The following is a 20,870-nucleotide window of genomic DNA, read 5'->3' as shown; positions in this document are numbered from 1 at the left end:
GCTTCCACCAGTCCTCACACACAATAATGAGCAAAAAACAGTCGATGAAACTGTAAATCAATAACCACATCAACCACAGCTATTTTTTAAACCCTGGCTTTTAGAGACCGCATGTCGTACTATACCATCCTCTTGTGTACCTGCTGTACAGTACGCACTATATCATGTCAGTAATGGTCTTTGCCTCGTTCACGGTCATAAATCTCGTGAGCCAACGTTGAACAGTTCAGTGATCTCAGCTGTGTTGTTTTGTCGCTAAAAGGGCGGGAAACAATGGCTCGCTTTGTGCGTGCACGAAGAAACACACCGCAATTCAGAACACTTAGTCAGGCTCGTCAGAATTCTGCCAGGACATGAGTCTCTCTCTTTTTCTCTTCCACACACACACACGCACACATGTAAAGCGAGGAAGATAATGATGCAGAGAAAGCACAGAATACAGGCTGGCTGGTCAGTTGGTTGCAGCTGCCAACCGTCAAATTACTGAGGTCATTCGATTACAACAAAAACCCCAATTAACAAGTATAGGACTCGTGAATGTGTAACTTTTAAATATGACAAAATGAGTCCCCACAATGATGATTAAGCCAACGTTTATTCTGACTGTGAATACTGACTGAAATGTTGATATCCAAGCATGTGCATCCTCTTCTCTGTATTGACTATTGAGAGTATGTATATACAGAGTACTCAAAGAGGCTTTGGCACCTTCTGCTGTGTTTGCTTCTGCCCTTCTACTCTGCCTTCCCTTCCATCTCCTCCTCCTCCTCCACCTCTTCTTTTCATACAATGGTCACTAAGTCTAAGTCTGGCCGTTCCAAAACCATGGCAACCCAAGCCCGGTCCTCTCTTGAAGGTCTCGCTGACGGGGGCATTCAGGGGGGGAAACTTTACCCCAGTAACGTATTTGTAGGTGGTCGGTCTCTGTAGAGATTGAGACTGAAATGCCTCCCTGTCAAGTTTGTAAACAGGGAGCTCTGCTCGCAGATTGAGAAACCCTCTGTTGGCTCAGCACATTCACCACACAGCGGTCAAAGTAAAGTTGTTGAACGGATGGGATGGAAATGGTAAATTACCCTAATGTTAGTGGATCATATCGCAGCCACTCAACGATGCATCTGCGTTTATTTTTTCCTAAATGGTCAATACGATTGAAAGTGACATCTCAACTAATCTGGGTGAGTCAAAGCGGGATGGAATTCAGGTCAGGGCAGAAACGCTGAGTTAAGCCTCCACGCTTGATGTGTCATATTATGAGCAAACACAGATACAGCGGTACAGTGAACTGACGCAGAATACAGTGCTGTGTTAAGACTTGTAGATGTATTAAAACCTGTAAATCAAATCAATCAAAAGAGTTTACTTGTGAGTGTATATAATGTACATTTTTCTGTTTATTACCGCTGTGTAATTGCAGAAACAATGACAAAACAGTGAGGCATCACACTGTACCAGCGCTAGATTGACTATTCCCACAGACTGTGTTACCCCCCTTTTTCAAGTCACATCCAACTTCATGAATGGCTCTTTTGTGATGGTGCCAAATGCCAAGGGTTTTTCCCTCACAAAAACAGGCCCTAGGAGCATCTTCAGAAGCAGGCCAACGACACACAGAACCGGCACGATATCTACAAATTATACTGTGTATACTGTTAGAGCGGCGGGAAAAAAAACGGCGACTTCACATCGTGCTCAGTCAAATGCACGGTGGTCTGTTTGCTACGCTACATCGAGCAGAGATGAACTAACCAGAAAGTGAAAGAGGTGACATCATATGCTGAAGAGTCTTTTCATTCAGCCTACGCACAAGCTGATCGCGGAGATATTTTCGGCTGAACACAAACAATTGTTTTGGACTTGTTAAAAGGTTCTTGGACAAAGGACACATTTGTATGCACACACACACACACACACACAAGCTGAGAAAATAGAGCAACGGAACCATGTGAACGTCTATTATTGCTGACTAACACAACAATTCAGTTCAAGGGAATTAACAGCTCTTTTTGAAGCACTTGGAGTTGGTCCATGTCATTTAATAAAAACAATTCTAGAACATCTAATACAATAAACTGCTCTTTCCTGCTGCATATGCACTTGTATCATCGCATCACCTCTAAAAGGCAGTGAACCTGGAAGCCCTAGGAAAGGCTTTAGCCAGAGCAGATGTTTCACAGGCCTGTATGTGCCATCTGTTACATATGTGAAGCATCCGAGGTGGTGGATTTGCAAAGATGAGGGTGGGGGGGGAGCAAAAACACATCAAATGTGGCATAAATGAAAGTAAAGGGAGCAGGATATGAAGATAGATACATATTGAGAAAGAAAGAAAAAGTAGGTGAGAATGGATGTGGCAACCAATGGCCACTGAGAGAGTTGGTCCTTTGACCTCAGCTTGAATACACACATAACCTTTGACAAACCAGGGAGAATGAGAGTATTAAAGGAGTCACCAGCACAGCTATGTGCACTCCAGATACCTCGGCACAACCACACACACACACACACAGAAAAAATCTAGGTCCCAGAATAAAATCTGCAGTGCTGGGACCACAAAATCATACGCTCTGGTTCGGCTTCTTGTTTGTCTGATGTGAACTTTTTTCTAAGTGGCTGAGCAGCTGTTTGTGACAGAGGAGAACCCAGTGGAAAGACTGAAATCATTGGACTTGGCAGCCAGCAGACTGCAGGAGGAAAGAAATACAACATCGCGATGGCTGGATGGTCTGAGCAGGACTTACGCAATTTTAGAAATATCTGCAACTATCAGTTATTCTGTGTATTTATATAAAGTGGGAAGCACGATAGCTCATGGCACATTAGCACATTGCAAAATGGTGCAAATCTATGGATCTAATTGTTCAATGTGACACAGTTTCCTTACGTTAGCGAAGAGAACATTAACCAGAAAAGCACTGGCAGCTAACTCAAATCTATAAGATCTACACGGATCAGACCTCAGCTGCTTAACTATCTTCACTCGTAGCAGGCCTTTTGTCAAACAGACAGACTGACATCTCATACATACTCGGTTTAGCGTTGATGACCACCTTCTCCCCAGAATGAGGCGCAGAGTAGCGGCTGCTGTCGGCCATCTCCTCACTGGACCCGAACTCCAGCACCTCCACGAAGCTCAGAGGGACGCTCCACTTGAGAAGGAACTTCTGGTCGAGCGGAGCGTTTCCACTGACGCTCCCGGTGCCGTCCTGACACCTGGAAGGGCGCAAAAGGAGACCATGGTGTTAGCATCTTGTTATGCACGGATAATCCGAGTTTAGAGTTAACTCTAAAACCAAATTCAGTATGTGGTGTCCACCAAGCATTTTTCAATTAAAGGACAAAAGCTGAACAGCTGGGGAATCAGAACTCGGACACGGTAACATACAGTAACAGAGATCCTAGCTGTATGTCGGAAAAAGGTATATAAAAAGCACAAAATGGCAAAATGATTACAGGATATTGCATCTAATAACAAGAGCGAGATGACGGTGACTCTTACCGGATGTTGGGCGTGGCACACATGAGCACATCGTTGAGCAGGAAGAGGCGGCGCTCCTTGGTTTTGATCATTTCACCGCGTTCGTTGTAGACCGTCTCCACCATGTCGTCCGAGCGAATCAGGTAGCGACTGCCGTTGCTCAGAAGCTAGGGGATAAGCATGTCAGAGTGATGCAATGTCAGTGTATCTGTGTTGATATATAGCCATTGAGTTGGAAGCAACTGGACTTGGAGGCCACCTTCCATCAAGTCCAAAGTGACTTTTAACATTTCAGTTTGTTAAAGCTGAAACCTCACCAGTAAAAAAACGAAAAAAAATAAATATTCTGCGTATCAAGGAAATAGTGCAATCTTGCTTTTCCATCCCCCTTGTTTCCCCGTCACTTGCTACTGTGAAACCACCCATTCTGGATAACATATAATCCATGGCTTTCAACAGTGACTCTGACCAATTAAATGCTATGAGGAACAAACCTCCTCTGCCCAATGTGGGGGTATCCTGTAAACACGGCTCCACGCAGATGCCAGTGTGGGTGGCAAATAATTATACCTCAGTGAAAGCCGTGTGCGTTGTGTGCACATGTCGTGCTCAGCGCTGGGCTAAAAATATGGCGCGCAGGAGAAGACATTGGTAGAAAATGTGACCTGATGGCCGCCCACACTGGGACAGAGAGAAAATGCCGCAGCACATGCTAAAAACGATCGAACGTCGAGATCACAAGCAGACCTTGTTGAGGTAGCGCTCGTTCATGGCCTTCGAGATGTGACGGATCTCACAGCGCTGGTCGGCTTCCCTCTTCTTCTCGTTGAGCTTCTCCGCCAGCGTCTCCAGTTCGGTCAGGGCCATCTGGAGGGGCAGACGGTCAGCGTGGCCCACTGGTGTGTTCTTCAGCATGTCCTGGTGAGGATGGAAAGACGAGTTACACATTATTAAGTCACTTGTTGAATAAAAGAAAGTGTTTTTTTCCAGTCAATAGTTCTTCTGTATTCATACAATTTGCAGCCTGATGACAAATACAGATGCTATAACACATTGAAAGTCCTTTAAAATAGAAAACTACAGTTGTTTTACTGTCTCCTGTTTCAATTTAGACTGTAATTCCAAACTAAAAGGGGTTCCCTGGATGAATAAAGGTTAAATAAATAAACGTAAGGCCAATAAGACACTGTTATACATATATTCTTAAAAAGAGAACAAATCAAAGTGTTAGCTGTTTTGTTAAAAGACACAGGGCAAATGAAAGCAGGAATCAGAGAGATTTCCATTCGTAGCATTAATTCCTCATGAAGTAAACACTTCACACCATCACTTATGTGTATAGCTCGCCCTCTGCTGGCGAATACACGTACTACACCGTCTTCTTCACATTACACTGACTGTAAAGGAGCTCATAAAAATCTAAAAAGTCCACTGTACCTGAAGAAGCAGAATGAACTGTGGGAACCTTTGGATGGGTTTCATCATCAGGCCATATAAGGTCATTCTGTCGCTGCTCGTTTCCTGGCGATGCTGCACATGAGCGTACGGGTTATTGCAGAGCAGTCGGGGAGAAAGAACTGACATTAAGAAATCTGAATAAATATATAAAATGTATGTGCACTGTCCAACCTTGAGGAACTCCAAGAAGGCAGGTTTGGAGGCGCACGTCTTCCTCACGACTGCCATGGCGTTGCTGAAGTTGTTCACATACTCACTGTAGGCGTCCAGCACCATTGACTTTGAAAACTGAGGAGTAAATACATGAAAATGCTAATTACATGCAGATGAATATTATATCATAGCTTCTGCAGCCGTAATACAAGCCATTTGTGTTTTGCGATTAAAAATGTGCCACTGACGTTATTCTTTCTACATCTCAACAATCACGTTATATAATGAACACAGATGTTGGATGACGAGCCAAATAAACAGCACTAGAAAAATGATTATAGTTAAAGTTGTAAAAATCTTATTATATTTTATTGTACATAGACAGGGAATATAAATAAGTTCCATGTGCGCGAGAATTGTATTTTTATGATGGAGTGGGAAGTGTGAGGTGAAGAGAGGGCAGTAAACAAACTAAAATTGGTTCTCATTAGGGGCCTCGCTGCCCTTTTGTTGTCATGCCAAGAGGTTATTTCTCCTGTTATTTCTTCTGTCTGGAAACAGCTGAACTCACAGATACCAGAGCTAATGCAGCGAATCCTCCGTTAATATAAAAGTGGTGCAGTGCCTTTAAATAGGCCTTAAAATGACAGCCCCCAGCTTACCGATGCAACAAAGACATCCCCGATCATCTCCAGGCTCTCCCACTCGGCCACGCGGCACGCCAGGGCGATCTGGAACAGCGAGTGGCACTGCAGGATCTCGCGCACGCGGTAGAAAGTCATCTTCAGCTTCCTGTCGCTGAGCAGCCTCGGCTCGAGCTGGGACAGGGGCTTTTCGTATTGCTGGCGAAGCAGACAACGGGAACTGTAAGGACAAATACTTCACAATCTGGCGTTAGCTGCAGCTGCGGCTCCATACCTCTAATATCCTCTTCAGTGCATCCAGATAGTTCTTCTCGCTCTCCAAAATAGATCCCAGTATGCATCTTCTCACCAGCTGCAGAGGGAAAAAACACACATGTTGCTGTTTAGTGCATTTTCCCTTAAAAAACCAAGCTCACATGGCAGAGAGCTGAGTAAATAAGGATAGGGTTCATTACCTGCTGCTGTGAGAGACCAGCTGGTGCGACACACAACACTGGCTCAACGTTAAAACAATCCACTTCAATGAAGAGTTCAGCCTCCTCATCTTCAAAACAGGCTGATTTCCTCTCTGTGAACGGATTAAGGAGGCGAGAGTGGACCTTAGCCTTGAATAAACCACAGGAATCCCTCACAAATAAACAGGATCGTCTACGGATTACACACCATGACAGAATGACTTGGTTTTGATGAAAGAGCGTCCCTTTTTCACCGCAGCTTTGGTTTTCTCAAGCCCGTCCTTGGTGCCCTCCTTCGCTGCCTTTACCAGCTTTTGCATCTTCGGATAAGACGAAACACACAATTACATACATGGAAAATAAAAAATAACACAAAGCTTTCAGCGTCAAGGGTGAAGTTTAGTTCACATTGACTAAGCTGAGCAGGACAGACACGGTGTAAAAGCAGGGATGAATATACTGCACAGTGAATGGTTTACAGAGCTGATCAGACGATGGCAGTTACTGGGACATAAGATAAATATAGTTTTTAAAATACATTAATAAACTATTTTGTACAGAAGAGAGTTAGGGCCACACAGGAAAAACATATTTGAGTTCTGACTTCAAGTCAGAATACTGAGAATAAAGTCTGAAACTCAGAATTTCTGACTTTAAACTCAGAATTCTGACTTTATTCTGAGAATTCTGACTTTAAAACTCAGAATTTCTGACTTTATACTCAGAAATCTGACTTTATTCTCAGTATTCTAAGTCTGAAATGTTGAATTTAAAGTCAGAATTCTGGGTTTCATGTCAGAATTCTCAGAATAAAATCAGAGTTCTCAGAATAAATAAGAATTCTGAGTTTTAAAATAAGAATTCTGAGTTTAAAGTCAGAATTCGGGGAGGTTAAAGCCAGAATTCTGAGTTTTAAAATCAGAAATTCTGAGTTTAAAGTCAGAATTCTGAGAATAAAGTCAGAATATTTTTTGTCCTGTGTGGCCCTAATCCTCTTCCGTAATCTTGAAACAGTAAAACTACATGTTTTTACTTTTACTCAAATCAGTAGTTCTAATAAAACAGAATGTCCTGGCTCTGTTTCCTGAAATCTCAAATGTAGGTACTGGGTAAATAATAGTCAGGTAAATAAACTTCAGAAACTTCAGGAGCATAACGATATAATGAGACAGATCGATGCAGATGACGGGGGGGGGCAAATGAATCGGATGCAAATCCATCACCAGTACCAACACCACCATCACCACCACAACCACCACCTCAAGTCATTCACATCAGGAACATGAAGGGACTGTGAAATGAAGTGTCAAAAACACCAGACTGGTTAGCTAGACTGAGAGTTATGGTTATGAGGTTGGGACTACTTTGCCGTCGCACAGGCAGGCAGGTGAGGTGAGGTGAGATGAGCCTCAGGTGGTTTACCTTCTGCTCGTGTTTCTGTTTTAGCTGCTGCAGCTCTACCGTTCCCACTGTATTTGCCATTAGATCTTTCATCTTTTTCTCATAGTGTTCTTTCAAGCGAGTCAGATCTTGAGAGAGCTAAACAGAAGCAAAGCAAGCATTACTGGTTATTATTGTGGATTTGGAATCATCAGGTAGCAGCTTAGAGCTTGTTGCTACGCTGCTGTCCAACAAACACTTCCTGTTGAATAACCCACACAAATGGGTAATAATTAACTAGGTAAACATTTGCAGAGGACATGCCATCACATGATCTGATGTACAGTATTTCTTTTGTTAAGTATTTTTCAATGTGTGCCACACATTTATCAAAATAAAAGCCAGAATAAAACAATGCTAAAGAGAGTTTTCACCTTTCTCTATGAATGGCTGTGGTGCTACAGTGGCAAATATGACAAATTCTCTTTTTTTTTTAATTCTTTATCCACTGTTGTCATCCGCCCGCCCACAGATGGACAGTATACCGACACAGGAGTTGGTTGACATCCAGAGACAGAAATGGGAATTGTCACATACATGCGTCTTCTTCTGGGGCGGTTTCCCCCTCATGAAGGCGTGGGGCAGGCCGTTCTCAGGGGGACCCTCCCCGTCGCTGGCGTCGTCGTAGCTCTCGAACTCGCTGGAGCTCCATCCGTTGTCGAGGGAGCTGTTGCAGCCGCCGCCGCCGCCCTCCTCGCCGAGCTCCACGTCATCGTAGATCATCTCATCTGGATCTGTGCGACGCAAATGTATTTAGAAACAGTGCAGTGCATAGCTTGAAACCACTGTCAAAAGAGGCAATCAGCTCCACACAACTCTCTCTGGGTTTCTCAGTATTTGTGTTTAGCTCTTTAGCACACATTAAGTGATGGAGGACGAATGAAAACACAGAGAAGTGTCCACAAAAAGTGACAGAAGTTAATTCTACTGCGGTCATTCTGCAGTATTTGTGGGATAAATGCTTCTCGTCTCGTCCGCCCCAATGTATAGACACGAACATTCCCTCAGTCAGGACTGATTGTATTACTTGACAGATGAAGGGCACAGCATACATATAATATTACATCATATCTGCTCAAATCCACGACAAAAGAGTTGCAGACTGCAGCTTTGGTGTAATTACGTCCTTCTGAAAACACTATATTGTTTTATCGAATCTGCATGCAGCGATAATATACTGCACTAAATAGCCTTAAAATGCATGTATTTGTAATGCAATGTAATGACAAAATTAGGAGCCGTATCATTTGCAAAATTGCATTAAGAATGGTATTGTAATGAGCCAGCAAGAAAAGGAGAATTGAAAGTAAAAGTCACTGATAGACAAAAAAAAAAGCGACATACGAATGAGAAACAACACAAACCTGTGTTGGAGTCAGAGTTCTCTCTGGGTACGTCATCATAAATCACCTCATCTGGATCTGAATGAGACGAACGAACATACAGCGGAGGCGATGCGTGATTTCATTGATCATTTCAGTTTAAGGCAGTTCACAGTGCAAACAGGATGTAATGCGAGCGGGACCTAAAAAGACAGGCACACACACACACACACACACACACAACAAGTCCCCGCTTCCTCAAAAGAACAGGGAAGGAAGTGTCTGGGAATTCAGCATCGTTAAAAAGACAAGAAGAAATAACGGCACACTGAAGGAAGAGAAGGGCTGTGCAGAAGCGAGCATGCAAGAGACGGTATTCTCTTAGTGGATATCACTCACACACACAATTTTGGAAGTCAAATCTTACTTTCCATCCATGCAGTGTTGGCAGGATCTGATGCCCATTTGGCCAAAACATCCTCTTCTCTGATGGGTGGATTCTCGTCACTAAAAACACTAAAAAAAATGTGGAAACAAACATTGAACATATACAAAAAAATAAGTCTATATTAAATAAAATTTTAATGTATTGATATATGAAGCCATGTTGAGGGTGTCTCATACCTGTCAACGGACGTGTTCCCAGTCGCAACCACAGTGACTGAAGGGGGAAAAATAATGTTGTGAATAGTGAAGACAAGAAATCAGTGTCACTTCATCTTCTGCATAAAAGCTTTAAGAATTCATTGTTTCACGCACCACCACCAGATGTCACTGAAGATTTCATGCTTCCAACATTTTTCTTTAAAAAATGTGCATTTATGAAGTAAAAAACGCACATAACTTTGAACGAGACACAATGCCACTTTTGTCGTGATGACATGGCGGTGACTAAAGTAAAAGCCTATCATATACAGTAAGAAAGTGAATGTAAACAATTCTGTCCATTTTTCACACGAAAACCCTCTCTCAGTGTGACCTTGGTGAGATAATGACTGTGTAATCAGACTCTTCACAGTGCCAGGCCACAGGCTTGGACACTTCCACTGCAGTGTTTTAGGGGGGGGTGGGGGGGGCAGAAAGTCCTTCCACAGCCAACACAGATCTTTTGGGGGATGGCTAAATTTAGACTCTACTTCCTCGTGGCAAAAGCTTTAGAGGAAAAACAAGTGAAAGACAAAAAAGGAGGCAACGTCGAAGCAGCTCGAGTGGCGTTCGCGTGTCATAGCCTGTGAAAAATGAGGAGAATTTTCCTGGAAGCACAGAATTTACAAAGAGAAAAAAGAGCTTAGAGACCTGTGGGAATGAGTTATATATAAAAAAAGAAAGTAGAGCAATGACAGGAAATGAGAGGTGAGGCATGACAGGAAGAAGAGGCCCTGGCTAAATTCAGATCAGGGATATTGTTGTTTATGGTTAGAACCAAGGTCACAGGACAACTGGGATCAGCACAGAACTTTTAACACATCATAACTCAAACATAATTCAGAATAATCCGTGAAGTCTGCGGGCTCTGCCTTACCGTCCTCGTCCATGGAGAGGTGTCGAATGATGACGGGCGTAGTGTAAGCCGGTGTGATGAGTGGAACACCGGAAGGGGTGGCATATCCGCAAGGCACGGGGACAGAGTATCCCGAGGTGACGCCGACAGGACTGGTACGGATCACCTGGGCCTCGTCCTCTCCTTCTTTGGGCTCCGCTGGTGAAGAGGTGGAAGACGAGGCTCCGTGGTGCGGATCGACCGGCTGCAGCTGGAGAGGCGTGATGTCAATTACAGAGTAGGGGTTGACTTTGCCTTGAGAGCACGTCCTAGGGACGGTCTGGGGAAGGAGAGGGTCATCGATGGACGGAACCTGGTCTTCAATGCCTGTTGAAAGATTATGTTAGAAATATTCAAATGCAGCCCCTCTGATTTCCTGTTTGTAGTGTTGGCATTTGATGCCATAAAACAAAATGAGATGGTACGATTGACATGTGATGCCATAGATTTACTTCCTGATCAATCGTGTTTGGATTTGAAATCATGGCATTTCCTGCATCTGAGGGTATTTTGGCATCACAGAGTGAAAAGATGGAGAGCCGTCATGTATTTTTACAGTCTGCTGAGTTTAGGGCATAAAGGCCACAGTATACTTCTCCGGCTGCGTAATGCGATATCTGACTGCGTCACCACGGAGACCCCTCGCGCCTTTATAGTTCTCTGTGGTGCCGGATACACAGTGCAATTTCCCGCCCGATCAGTAGGGGTCGCTGCGCAAGGTTGTTGTGCTTTTGGCGACAGTGAGCAATGGCGTCCGGAACGCAGTTTTAAGATAATTTGAGCGAGAAATTTGCCATTTCTAGTCTAAACACGTGGTGTGTGTATTAAGATGTAAGCGACGTATTTATAGTTTGGCAGCAACGTTGTCGGCGGTGATCAGCTCCGCCTCTGTGGACGCTCGGTGCACACAGGGCCCGACACAGAGCAGCGTCACCTCGGCATGTCCTGAGGACCAATCGCAGCCCTTGCCGTCTCCGTTGTCCCTTGACGGAGTGACGGACACTTAAAAAATATTTAGTGCGGCCCGAAATGACGGAGAGGCTCTCCGGCGACCCACGTAGAGCACTTTACGCAGGAGTATACTGTGGCCTTAAGTTGGAAAACATAGTCGTAGTGGCATTAGTGATTGAAACAGTGAAACCACTCCTGTCCCCGCCTGCTGCCGCTGCTGCTGCTGTCACAACTTTCTGTGATAGAAACCAGACAACCTCCAGCACCAGGCAGCCAGAGATACAAGGTGTCTGGAGAAAGACATACTTCCCCCACTTAACAGCCCGACTCTGGCCCGCGCTGAAGACGCTGCATTAAAGTCAGATAATGTACACAAATCCTGACAAGAGAATGAGGGGGGAATTTTTCAAACCACAGACAGAAAACAAATATTCATGGAATTATTAACAGGTAGCCCTGTGTCCAGATACTCATATACACAAACCTGTTGCTCCAGGATCTGTCTCTGTGTCTTCATTAAGGAGAGGAGGTGGAGGTAGTGGTAAATCTGACTCTGTGTCAACAGCTCCGTCAGCAGCAGATGTCCCCTCTCCTTCGGCTGTCGTTCCGTTTGTTTTAAGTGTTGTTGATAGTGGGGCTGTGTCGAATGTGGGGGAAGGCACTGGTGGGGGGTCGGGTAAGGGGACATGGCCATCAGGGACACTGGTCTCCACATTGTCGATTGGGACTGGAGGAGCTGGAGGTGCAGGGGGTGGGTGGTCTGCCTCACGGGCGTCATCGTCGCTGTCGTCAAAGTCGAAGGCCTCCCCCTCGTCTTCATCCGCAAAAGCGACGCCGTCTGCCAACACTGGAAACAGAGACAGGATTCAGATGCTGGATTAAGTCAAGCAAACTACATGCAAAGAACCTGTGTGTGAAATTATGGAACATTGTTAAATTAGACAGAAAATGTGTGTTGAAAGCAGGGTAATCAAACCACACTTCAAATTTAGGCATGGTTGAAGTTGATAATCATATTATTTTACTCAACGACTACTTTAGCGACTGTTAAAATATACGCTGTGGGTGGCTGCTCTGGTTCTTTGGCTGTGAAAGTTAAAAGACTGCGGCGTACTCTATGTAGACTTATAATTAAGGGTGGGGTTGTGCTTCTGCAGTGTGTTTTTCTTACAGAAACGTTAACGTTGAGGATTCAGCCCCAGAACAAAAACAATATGTCGTCGAGCTCCTGTCCTGCAAGATACTGTTTAGTGTTAGCAAGTACTCGGAGGCTTTACGTTCACTTGGCAGATGACAGGAAGGGAGCAACCAATGAACTTCCAGTTTTCACACTGTAATTAGGCCGGCAGGAAAGAGAGCCGGCACTCCCCTCAGAAAACGAAAAAGAGTTTTGAGTATTATTTCTGATCTGACAAACTGCAAACAGACTTGCAGCTCCGACAGCCAATAATCTCAATAAGGAAAAGCACTGGATAAACTTTCATCAGCTGGTTTTCAAGTGTTTGGCATTAATAAGAGCTCAATGTGTAAAGATTAAGCCTTTCAGCTTTAAGTCAGCTACACTCACTGCTGAGGAAAATGCTGGCGAATCATTTTAATAGGTTTCACAGACCAATAAACCAGAAAGTCTGAGGAAAAAGAAACCACTATCCAACCCTCACAGTCTTCCTATGTGTTGCCGATTTCCTGATAAGGAGCAAGCATTAAGGGAGGCTTCTTTAACCCTTTGAGAACCTCGCTTTTCATTACCACACTTTTCCTCAGAAGCATACCATGAATTCTTTGCATGCACTTTCATTATGAGACCCCAGCTTTATTGTACTGGCTTTGTCCAAACTCTTACTCTCATATCCTGAGTATTTTCTCAAAGAAAACAGAAAAATTCCAAGTCTGAATGGGTTAATTTCCCCTATGACTCAGCGACATGGTCCTCATTGCTCCACCAGCCGAAATAGCTCAGTTGGGAGAGCGTCAGACTGAAGATCTGAAGGTCCCTGGTTCAATCCCGGGTTTCGGCACTTTTAACCTCTTCTGACCCCCTGCTAATGTTTAAATCACAAACCAAGTCACTGTGTAAACTCTCACATTCACTCAGACACATCCTACTCTGTTTAATTTGCAACTTTCTTCCTATCTTAAGTACATTAAAGTTTAGTTGACGCTGTAGAAAGTACATTTGTGTGAAAGATATTCCCTTAAGCAAAACCCCCCCAACACTTTGAAGTTCCTCAAAACAAAGCAGGCTGCTCTAAATCACGAGTAAAAGTCCCTCAGGCTCTGACAGGTAGTTCTTTTACTCTGTAGTCAGTGTGTGAGGAAAACGGTCTGTGACTAATGCTTCAGGTCGACACCGTGACCCCGTGTCCATCTGCACACACGACTAAATATGCAAGAAAAGACAGGTGTAAAGGGCAAAACTGGACTTCCAGATGTTATCTGTCCACTTTTTTTTTATTTTCCATCTGTGCAGTAATGAATGGTGTGGACCGCAGCAGAGATAAGGCACAGTTAGCTGACTTAACAGCCTGTGGTGACTCCAGGACTGTGGTGGAATGTAGATCATTTGCCAATACTTGTCCTACTCTGCAGTCAGTGTGAAACGCTGGACTGCACCACAACAGTAAAGCACTTGAATTGAATCGATTGTATATCTGGAACCTGACCCTACAGCGTGACCACACACACAAACATGCATACCTTGTCAACCAAGGAGGACCTTCTCGATTATTACTTAATAAAACATTTTGATACAGTAACAATATCCATATGGACTTCAATACCAATTCCAGAAATCAGTTTCACTCATTAAACAACCACCAGCCTCTGAAAACACAACACAGACATATACATGCATTTGTTAAGCCCCACCTTCCTCTTTTCCTTCTATGGTGATTACTTCCTGCATGCCTGAGTCAGCCAATCATGGGCACTGTTAGATGCTAATGAGATGACCTCTTTAGGTATTAGTCGTCAAATGACAAAACATTTTAGAAATGAGGCGATACAGAGGATGTTTTAGACTACTACTAGGGGTGGGAATCGGCAGGGAAACAATGATACGATAGTATCACGATATTCAAGTCACGATACGATATAATCACGATATTGTATCAAAAGCAATATATCACGCCGCAAAATATCACAATATTTCACTACCTCGTTACTACAATAAAAACTTAGGTCCGATACCCAGTCTGAAGTTTGGTCAATATCAAAAGTATTGAAGTTCAATATTCAGCCCTAGTCTTGATAGACAATCCTCCATCAATGCAGTAGGAGAGTTGCGACTTGGGAGCAGTTTGAGTCTTTCTTCCCTTGTGAGAATGCAAAGTACAAGATCGTGGCACGATATCTGCACTGTGTGAAAGTGAAAGTACACTGGACACACGCAAACGGTTACCATTGTCGATTCATGGCGACAATATGGATTCTGTTCCGTGGCTTTATCTCCGCACGAGCGACATAATGCTCCTCTGAAATGAGTCACTGGGATACAATCCGCTCCTGCATCACCCTGGCAACAAAGCAAGTGACTGGGCAGCAGGGGACGAAGCATTTTCTCTGGCCCGAGCCTATGTGTATCCCCCTAGCTGTGTGTGTGTGTGTGTGTGTGTGTGTGTGTGTGTGTGTGTGTGTGTGTATGTGTGTGTGTGTGTGCTGCAGCAGTGTTGCAAGTCTAATACTGAGCCACATTGTCTGGTATTCACAGCAGCACAGCACATTTTACCCGCCTTACTCCCTGCCCACACACTCTCCGCAGCAGTGAAGGAGCAGAGGAGAGGAATCCGTGTTGTTTACTCATATTGTCCGGCTTCTGCAGACCTCCAACTATGAGATGTCCCACAGATACTAGACGGAGACACTAATGGTGTAACTCTTCAAACTCAAAATCCAAAATCCATAAAAATTGAACACGTATGACAAGAGAAAGTCTTGAGTTTGGTCAAAAAGTATCTCCAAATCTATTGGGCATTTCTTTTTAAAATTAAAACAATTATTCATTTCATTATAAAATGATGAAATAATTATTATTATTGATAATGAAATCACAAAGAAAAGCCTCAAATCCACACACATAATATTACTTAAACAATTAAAACTGTCTAACAAAAACAACACTCCCATTTTTGCCAATGAAGTAATCAATTTCAAGCTTACTGGTTTCAACGTGTTATTTGTTTGTGAATTCCTTTAAGTTCTCCTAACTTTTACTTTGCATTGAAACCAGTGAGTGTGGCGGTAATTTTGTCAAGTCGATCGTTGCTGACCCCTGTGAAAAAGGGGTGTGGCCAGTACGGGGATCGAACCCGCGACCTTGGCGTTATTAGCACCACGCTCTAACCAACTGAGCTAACCGGCCCACATTTGAAAGAAACTTCACCCATCACACAACCCAGGTTATCACCACTGTCTGCAAAGTTGTTAATGTGAATGACAAAGCTGTGTTGACTTTACTTTCAGGGGGTGGGGGAGGAAAGTCTTCCACGTCCATGCTTGCTGCTCCTTTAACTCCAAAACTCCTCAGACAGCTGCATGCAGGGGATCAGCTACGCCAACACACATTCCTAAAGGGAAAAAGACAAATGTCATAAAATATGAACTATGTGGGCAGATTATGCACAGTATTATGACATGAGGCATTTATGTGTATAAAGAGGCTGCTTCTAACACATTTTTTTTACTCCGTGTTACTTAATCACAATAGTGAAACGTCAGCAGAAGAGCTTTGTTGTGGCTTTGCTGTGGTCACGGTCTGGTACCTTTTGTGTCAACACCAGAATCTGAGCCACGACTAACGCAGACAAATGAGAACAAAGGAAGCTCTTATAGACCTTCCCGAGGACTGTTGACACTGACTTGTTTACGTGTACGGAACATGCTCATTTGCTAATTGTGGCATCGAGTCATGTCATGGGTATAAAAGGACTGAGGCCCCCCCCCCCCCACACCCCCCAATGGAGTGGCCATACCAAAAGCAGAGGGAGGGTTTCTGTAGCTACAATAGTTATGCAAAGCAGATTTTGATGGGAGAGTAAACACTGGTCAAGACAAACACCACACTTTTAAGTTGTTTTTGTTCAAACACAAGACAAATCTATTATCAAGCTTGATCATGGTAACAGGCAGTCAACAATATGTTACTGTAAAGTGTATCCCAGCAAGGTTATCATGTCTGAACATATCCCCATAACATACCCTCCTATTTCTTGACATCATGACTTGAAATAAAAACATGTAGTATTGCAGAGGCCAGTGTGACAATTTGATGGCATCCATATACATTACGGCCCAGGGAAAGACCAGGGGGAGAGACCTTTGGACCTGCTTGGGCACGATGAGAGACATTGCATTCCAGTGCAGCACAGGCCTTTGTTTGCTGATGTACAATTCGTATCCAGAGGTGACAGTTTCTGTCAAGGACTTCCTCTGCAAGAACTCGCGCTATTTCTACTCGTCTAGTATCCACACGAACAGACGGCAGAGTCATGACATCATACCAACGCAAAAGGAAGCCATTGTTGTGGCGTGCATGTCCCGGATTCTACACAATCTCTACAGAACACAAGTTTAAAAGTCTTCTTCTTTTAACTCAGACGGAAACTTCAGCAAACCAAGATCTGGAGGATAATAATAATAAGTCACTCTCAAAGCTCATCTCGTCGCCAAAACAGTGGAATCCTTCGCTTGTTTGTCCTCAACAATATTCACATGGCACACGGCCAGAGCAGTGGCTGTGAACACACAGGGCCAGTGTGTGTGTGTCTGAGTACAGTGTGGCTGACAGACAATGCTTGCACTAACAGGGGGGGCAGGTAGAGTATGCGTAGCCTGAGGATACAGCAGCGAACACAGAAGAGCAGAGAGAAATGAAAGAAGCCCCAGTGTTATAGAGCAGGACATGTGTGTATACGAGGGTTGAACTGTTTGAGAGAAAAATCTAATTACTACAACTAATCGAACTTAACGATTATAGTACACTACACAGTTTGAGGGAAATGCATGTGCGAGAATAAAAACAGTGACATGATTAATGTGGTTGCGATTTGACTGGCACATCTGGGAGTGGGACCTACGTGCCCAGTCATGACGGAAGCTTTGAAGCCTGACTCACCTCTTCCTCCCCAAGCACCGCACGAGGTTGAGGACAGCAGGAAACTGAGAGACAAAAGACGAAAAGTCTTTCTCACTTCTGAGTCGAAACAAGTCAACAGATTCCTTCGAATAATACTCTGCACAACACTATTCGTCCCTTTCCCCCCCCCCTTCTGCATTTTGAGAGAAAACTATTTGCACCACACAACAAATGACATACTGCACTACCTGTGGTGCATTTGCACCATACAAGCATCTGGCTCACCTTGTGGAATTGACCAGCTGGAGAAAAAAAAGCAATCCTTACATCTGTAGCAACCCGTCCTTAACAGAGCTACGGTACGCAAGCAAATGTGTGCGCCTAAACTAATCCCTCTGTTGATGTGTTTGATGGTTTAATAAAATGCTAAATGTAATTTAATCTCACAGCAATGATTGAGGACAAAGCAGACGGCATCCGAGAGGTAAAAACCCCCCCCCAAAAAAAGAAACAGCCGTACAGCTGATGACAGGCTTGGTCGAGCGTGTCGTTACATGCAGGGAAGGCAGGAAAACAGTCATCTGGCCCTGCCAATTTGCTCACCTGTGTATTCCTAATGCTCACATTTGTCAAAGAACAATTACGACCCGGTACGCCATAGTGTCAACGACACTACTGTACATACAGGAGGTTTCACAAGGCACATTTTCCCTCATTTAACTGAGCAAAAATTGGACTGGTTTTGTATAATTCAGTCAGGAACATTCCTGTCATACTTTAACACCCTCTTGCAACAAATGGAAATACAGTGCGATTGGTGCTGATGGCTCCGCTCTCCACGCTTCCGGGATTGGACAAGATAACCAAACCACAAAGTAGGGAAACCCCCGTAAACAAGAGTAAGCCCCAAGGAGTGTTATTTGAACTCTTTAAAATGGTCTGTGTATAAAGGTTATTCATGCATTATTTATTTTTTTTAATGAGAATGACGTTCTGCAACCTCCTCTGTTCCTAGTGGTCTATCTTGGAAATCTTAAGGACGTGACGTTATGTGCACTCCTGACTCCTCGACTTCCTCCCACTGTTAGTAATAGTGTGCGAATATGAAGAAATACAACGAAATAGAAGGTTTTATCAAGCGTACCCCCATCGAGCCACACAAGAATGCGACCAATGCTGAGCGAAGAAGGCTAGAGTGATGCTTTTCAGTTACCTCATCAGTGTGCATCTTGCATTTCAGTTATGGCAACACACGTTGCTGTAGAGAACTGTTTTTGAAACTTGCGTACACTGAGCATGCACAATCTAGCACTGGCGCCTGTATCTGTGAATGTTACCTCATCCGCCAAAAGGGCGATGCAGTCAACGAGAAGAACTTCAGCCGAAACAAATGTGCAGCCATTAAGTCGGTGCTTCCCGGCATTAAATAATTCAATTAAATTTCTGTACATTTTTCAAATTTACGTAAAAACAGCGACTCACTTACGGCACCCAGAGATCCGTCTGAAACGAAATGTGTTTTGTCGCTGAGAGCTGCTATAAGTCAAACAAACACCCTGGTTTGATGAGGAGCTTTTTGATTATTCTGGAGAGTTTTGTGTAGCACACTTAATGACAAGTGGCATTCCACCACACACGGGCTGGAAGACATGAACAAAAGCCTGGGGGGGGGAAAGTGCAGTGAGAGAGAGAGAGCGAGGGAGAGACTTGCAGTCTGCTGTGAGCATCTGTCTTTGGCTTTGCAGTTCTGTGGCTGAGAGATGCATTGAGCAGTGTGTCGTCGTGGTCTTCTCCTTTCCACCATCTTTACAGTGAATCGGGCCTCAAACGAAAACAGCAGATTCTGGGCTTACAAAGAGCAGATGGACAGGCGTAACACTGCACTGTAATGTATTTGTGAGGAGGTTCAGGGGAGGATAGTCTCGAGGGGGTGCTCTGCAGCATACTAAACATTCCTTATTCCAGCTTCTTCATAATCAGCATTGAAGTAAATATAAATAAATAAATAAATCTATAGCCACAAAACTTGTAGAAACGCTTTAACGTGTCAAATAAGTGACACATTACGTTACATTCTCACATAATTATAACTGTCTAAAAAAGATCTATGGCCCCTAACAGAATCACACTCACACTCCTTATTGTCACATTTTGATGAACAGCCACTCTGCTGTTCTCTGCTGTGCCAGGCAGCGGAGGCCCTGTCCTCTAAATCTCAAACTAAAAAAGCCTGTGCAGCTCATACACGGCAAACTTATCTCTCAGCATCTGGGTAAAGCAGCCTTGACAACACTTCACAAACCCACCCTGACCTCAAAAAACGGGTGTGGGGGGAAACCACACAGACAGACAGACACAAGATGGCTGCCTTTCAGAAAATCTCCTGACTCCTGGGAGAATACTTGCTGACACAAATGTCACAATAAATCACAGATATGCAAACAATCTCCCTCATAATTGCACAGCAAAAGACGGAGTCGTCCACCCAATCCCCCACTCGGTGTAATAAAACCTACCCTCAGTGAACAATCGACAAAAGGATGAGTCTCTTATTCACCGTCGGCTATCAGTTACATATGCAGGCCTGGATTTTTCGACATTTTACATTACAAGCTTACTTTTTAACAGGTTTTCAGAGGCTCTGTTTTCACTGAAAAGAGACCACTTAATTGGCCCTGCCAGCTTTGGGAATCACAGAGCAAAAATGACAGACTAGAGCTGCGTAGTATTTAAAATGTGGCGTCCGTTTGAAAAATCAGTGACAGCCACGGTCTTGGCTGTCACTACTCAACGGTCTCCACCCGCCCGGTGAGCCACAGCAAAGCTCCGAGAGGCTAACGTGTCACCAGAAGAACACTACACAGTGTCCGGCGAGGGGCGGATAAGCGAGCGGCTGCTCCAAAGAGCTTTTGTTGAAGGAATTTTAGGGATGAAAGGAGCAAGTTATTCATCAGACGACGACAAATGAGCTCCGCAGAACTGCGACACTCTATTTCGTCCAGCGTCTGAGGATATGAACATACCCTTGGCTGCAAAGAACAAAGATATTGGTATAGAATGCGAGTAATTTGTCACATCCACTTGGAGACAAGTCGTGGGTCATGGGTGGACATGAAAGCCAAAACTACCCATCGTGTAAATGACTGACATGAATGGTATGCTGGCTCGACACAGCCAGTGTGTTCTCTGCGCCACGAGGAGTTTGTTGATTTTTCACCACAGTTACGGTTTCTGCCTTTATAAAAATAATAATATTATATCCACAACTCTGCAGCCAGACGTGAAGAAAATTGATGCTTGGCTCAGTCAAAGACTAAGAAAAGACTCGAGCTAAAAATACCATATCATCAACTTGA

At 44.0% G+C, this 20,870-nt stretch overlaps 1 protein-coding gene across 1 annotated transcript in view; it reads right to left on the bottom strand.

Moving 5' to 3' along the window:
- The window catches only part of arhgef10 (Rho guanine nucleotide exchange factor (GEF) 10), a 40,088-nt gene that overhangs the window by 17,416 nt on the left and 1,802 nt on the right, over window positions 1–20,870 (bottom strand). Inside the window, exons 2-18 of the mRNA XM_083907492.1 lie at window positions 15,897–16,006; window positions 11,926–12,288; window positions 10,473–10,817; window positions 9,575–9,611; window positions 9,378–9,466; window positions 8,993–9,049; window positions 8,166–8,362; window positions 7,611–7,727; window positions 6,397–6,508; window positions 6,189–6,301; window positions 6,008–6,085; window positions 5,752–5,931; window positions 5,108–5,224; window positions 4,916–5,008; window positions 4,226–4,396; window positions 3,500–3,645; window positions 3,029–3,213 (exon numbers count right to left, since the gene is read on the bottom strand). Coding sequence (XP_083763618.1) covers window positions 3,029–3,213; window positions 3,500–3,645; window positions 4,226–4,396; window positions 4,916–5,008; window positions 5,108–5,224; window positions 5,752–5,931; window positions 6,008–6,085; window positions 6,189–6,301; window positions 6,397–6,508; window positions 7,611–7,727; window positions 8,166–8,362; window positions 8,993–9,049; window positions 9,378–9,466; window positions 9,575–9,611; window positions 10,473–10,817; window positions 11,926–12,288; window positions 15,897–15,933 — 2,437 coding nt within the window. The 5' untranslated portion in view covers window positions 15,934–16,006. The remainder of the gene's footprint in view (window positions 1–3,028; window positions 3,214–3,499; window positions 3,646–4,225; window positions 4,397–4,915; window positions 5,009–5,107; window positions 5,225–5,751; window positions 5,932–6,007; window positions 6,086–6,188; window positions 6,302–6,396; window positions 6,509–7,610; window positions 7,728–8,165; window positions 8,363–8,992; window positions 9,050–9,377; window positions 9,467–9,574; window positions 9,612–10,472; window positions 10,818–11,925; window positions 12,289–15,896; window positions 16,007–20,870) is intronic.

This window comes from Microchirus variegatus (assembly GCF_963457635.1).
Source record: "Microchirus variegatus genome assembly, chromosome: 21".
In the NCBI taxonomy this organism is placed as follows: Eukaryota; Metazoa; Chordata; class Actinopteri; order Pleuronectiformes; family Soleidae; genus Microchirus; species Microchirus variegatus.
This window is presented reverse-complemented; position numbering and strand designations above follow the sequence as displayed.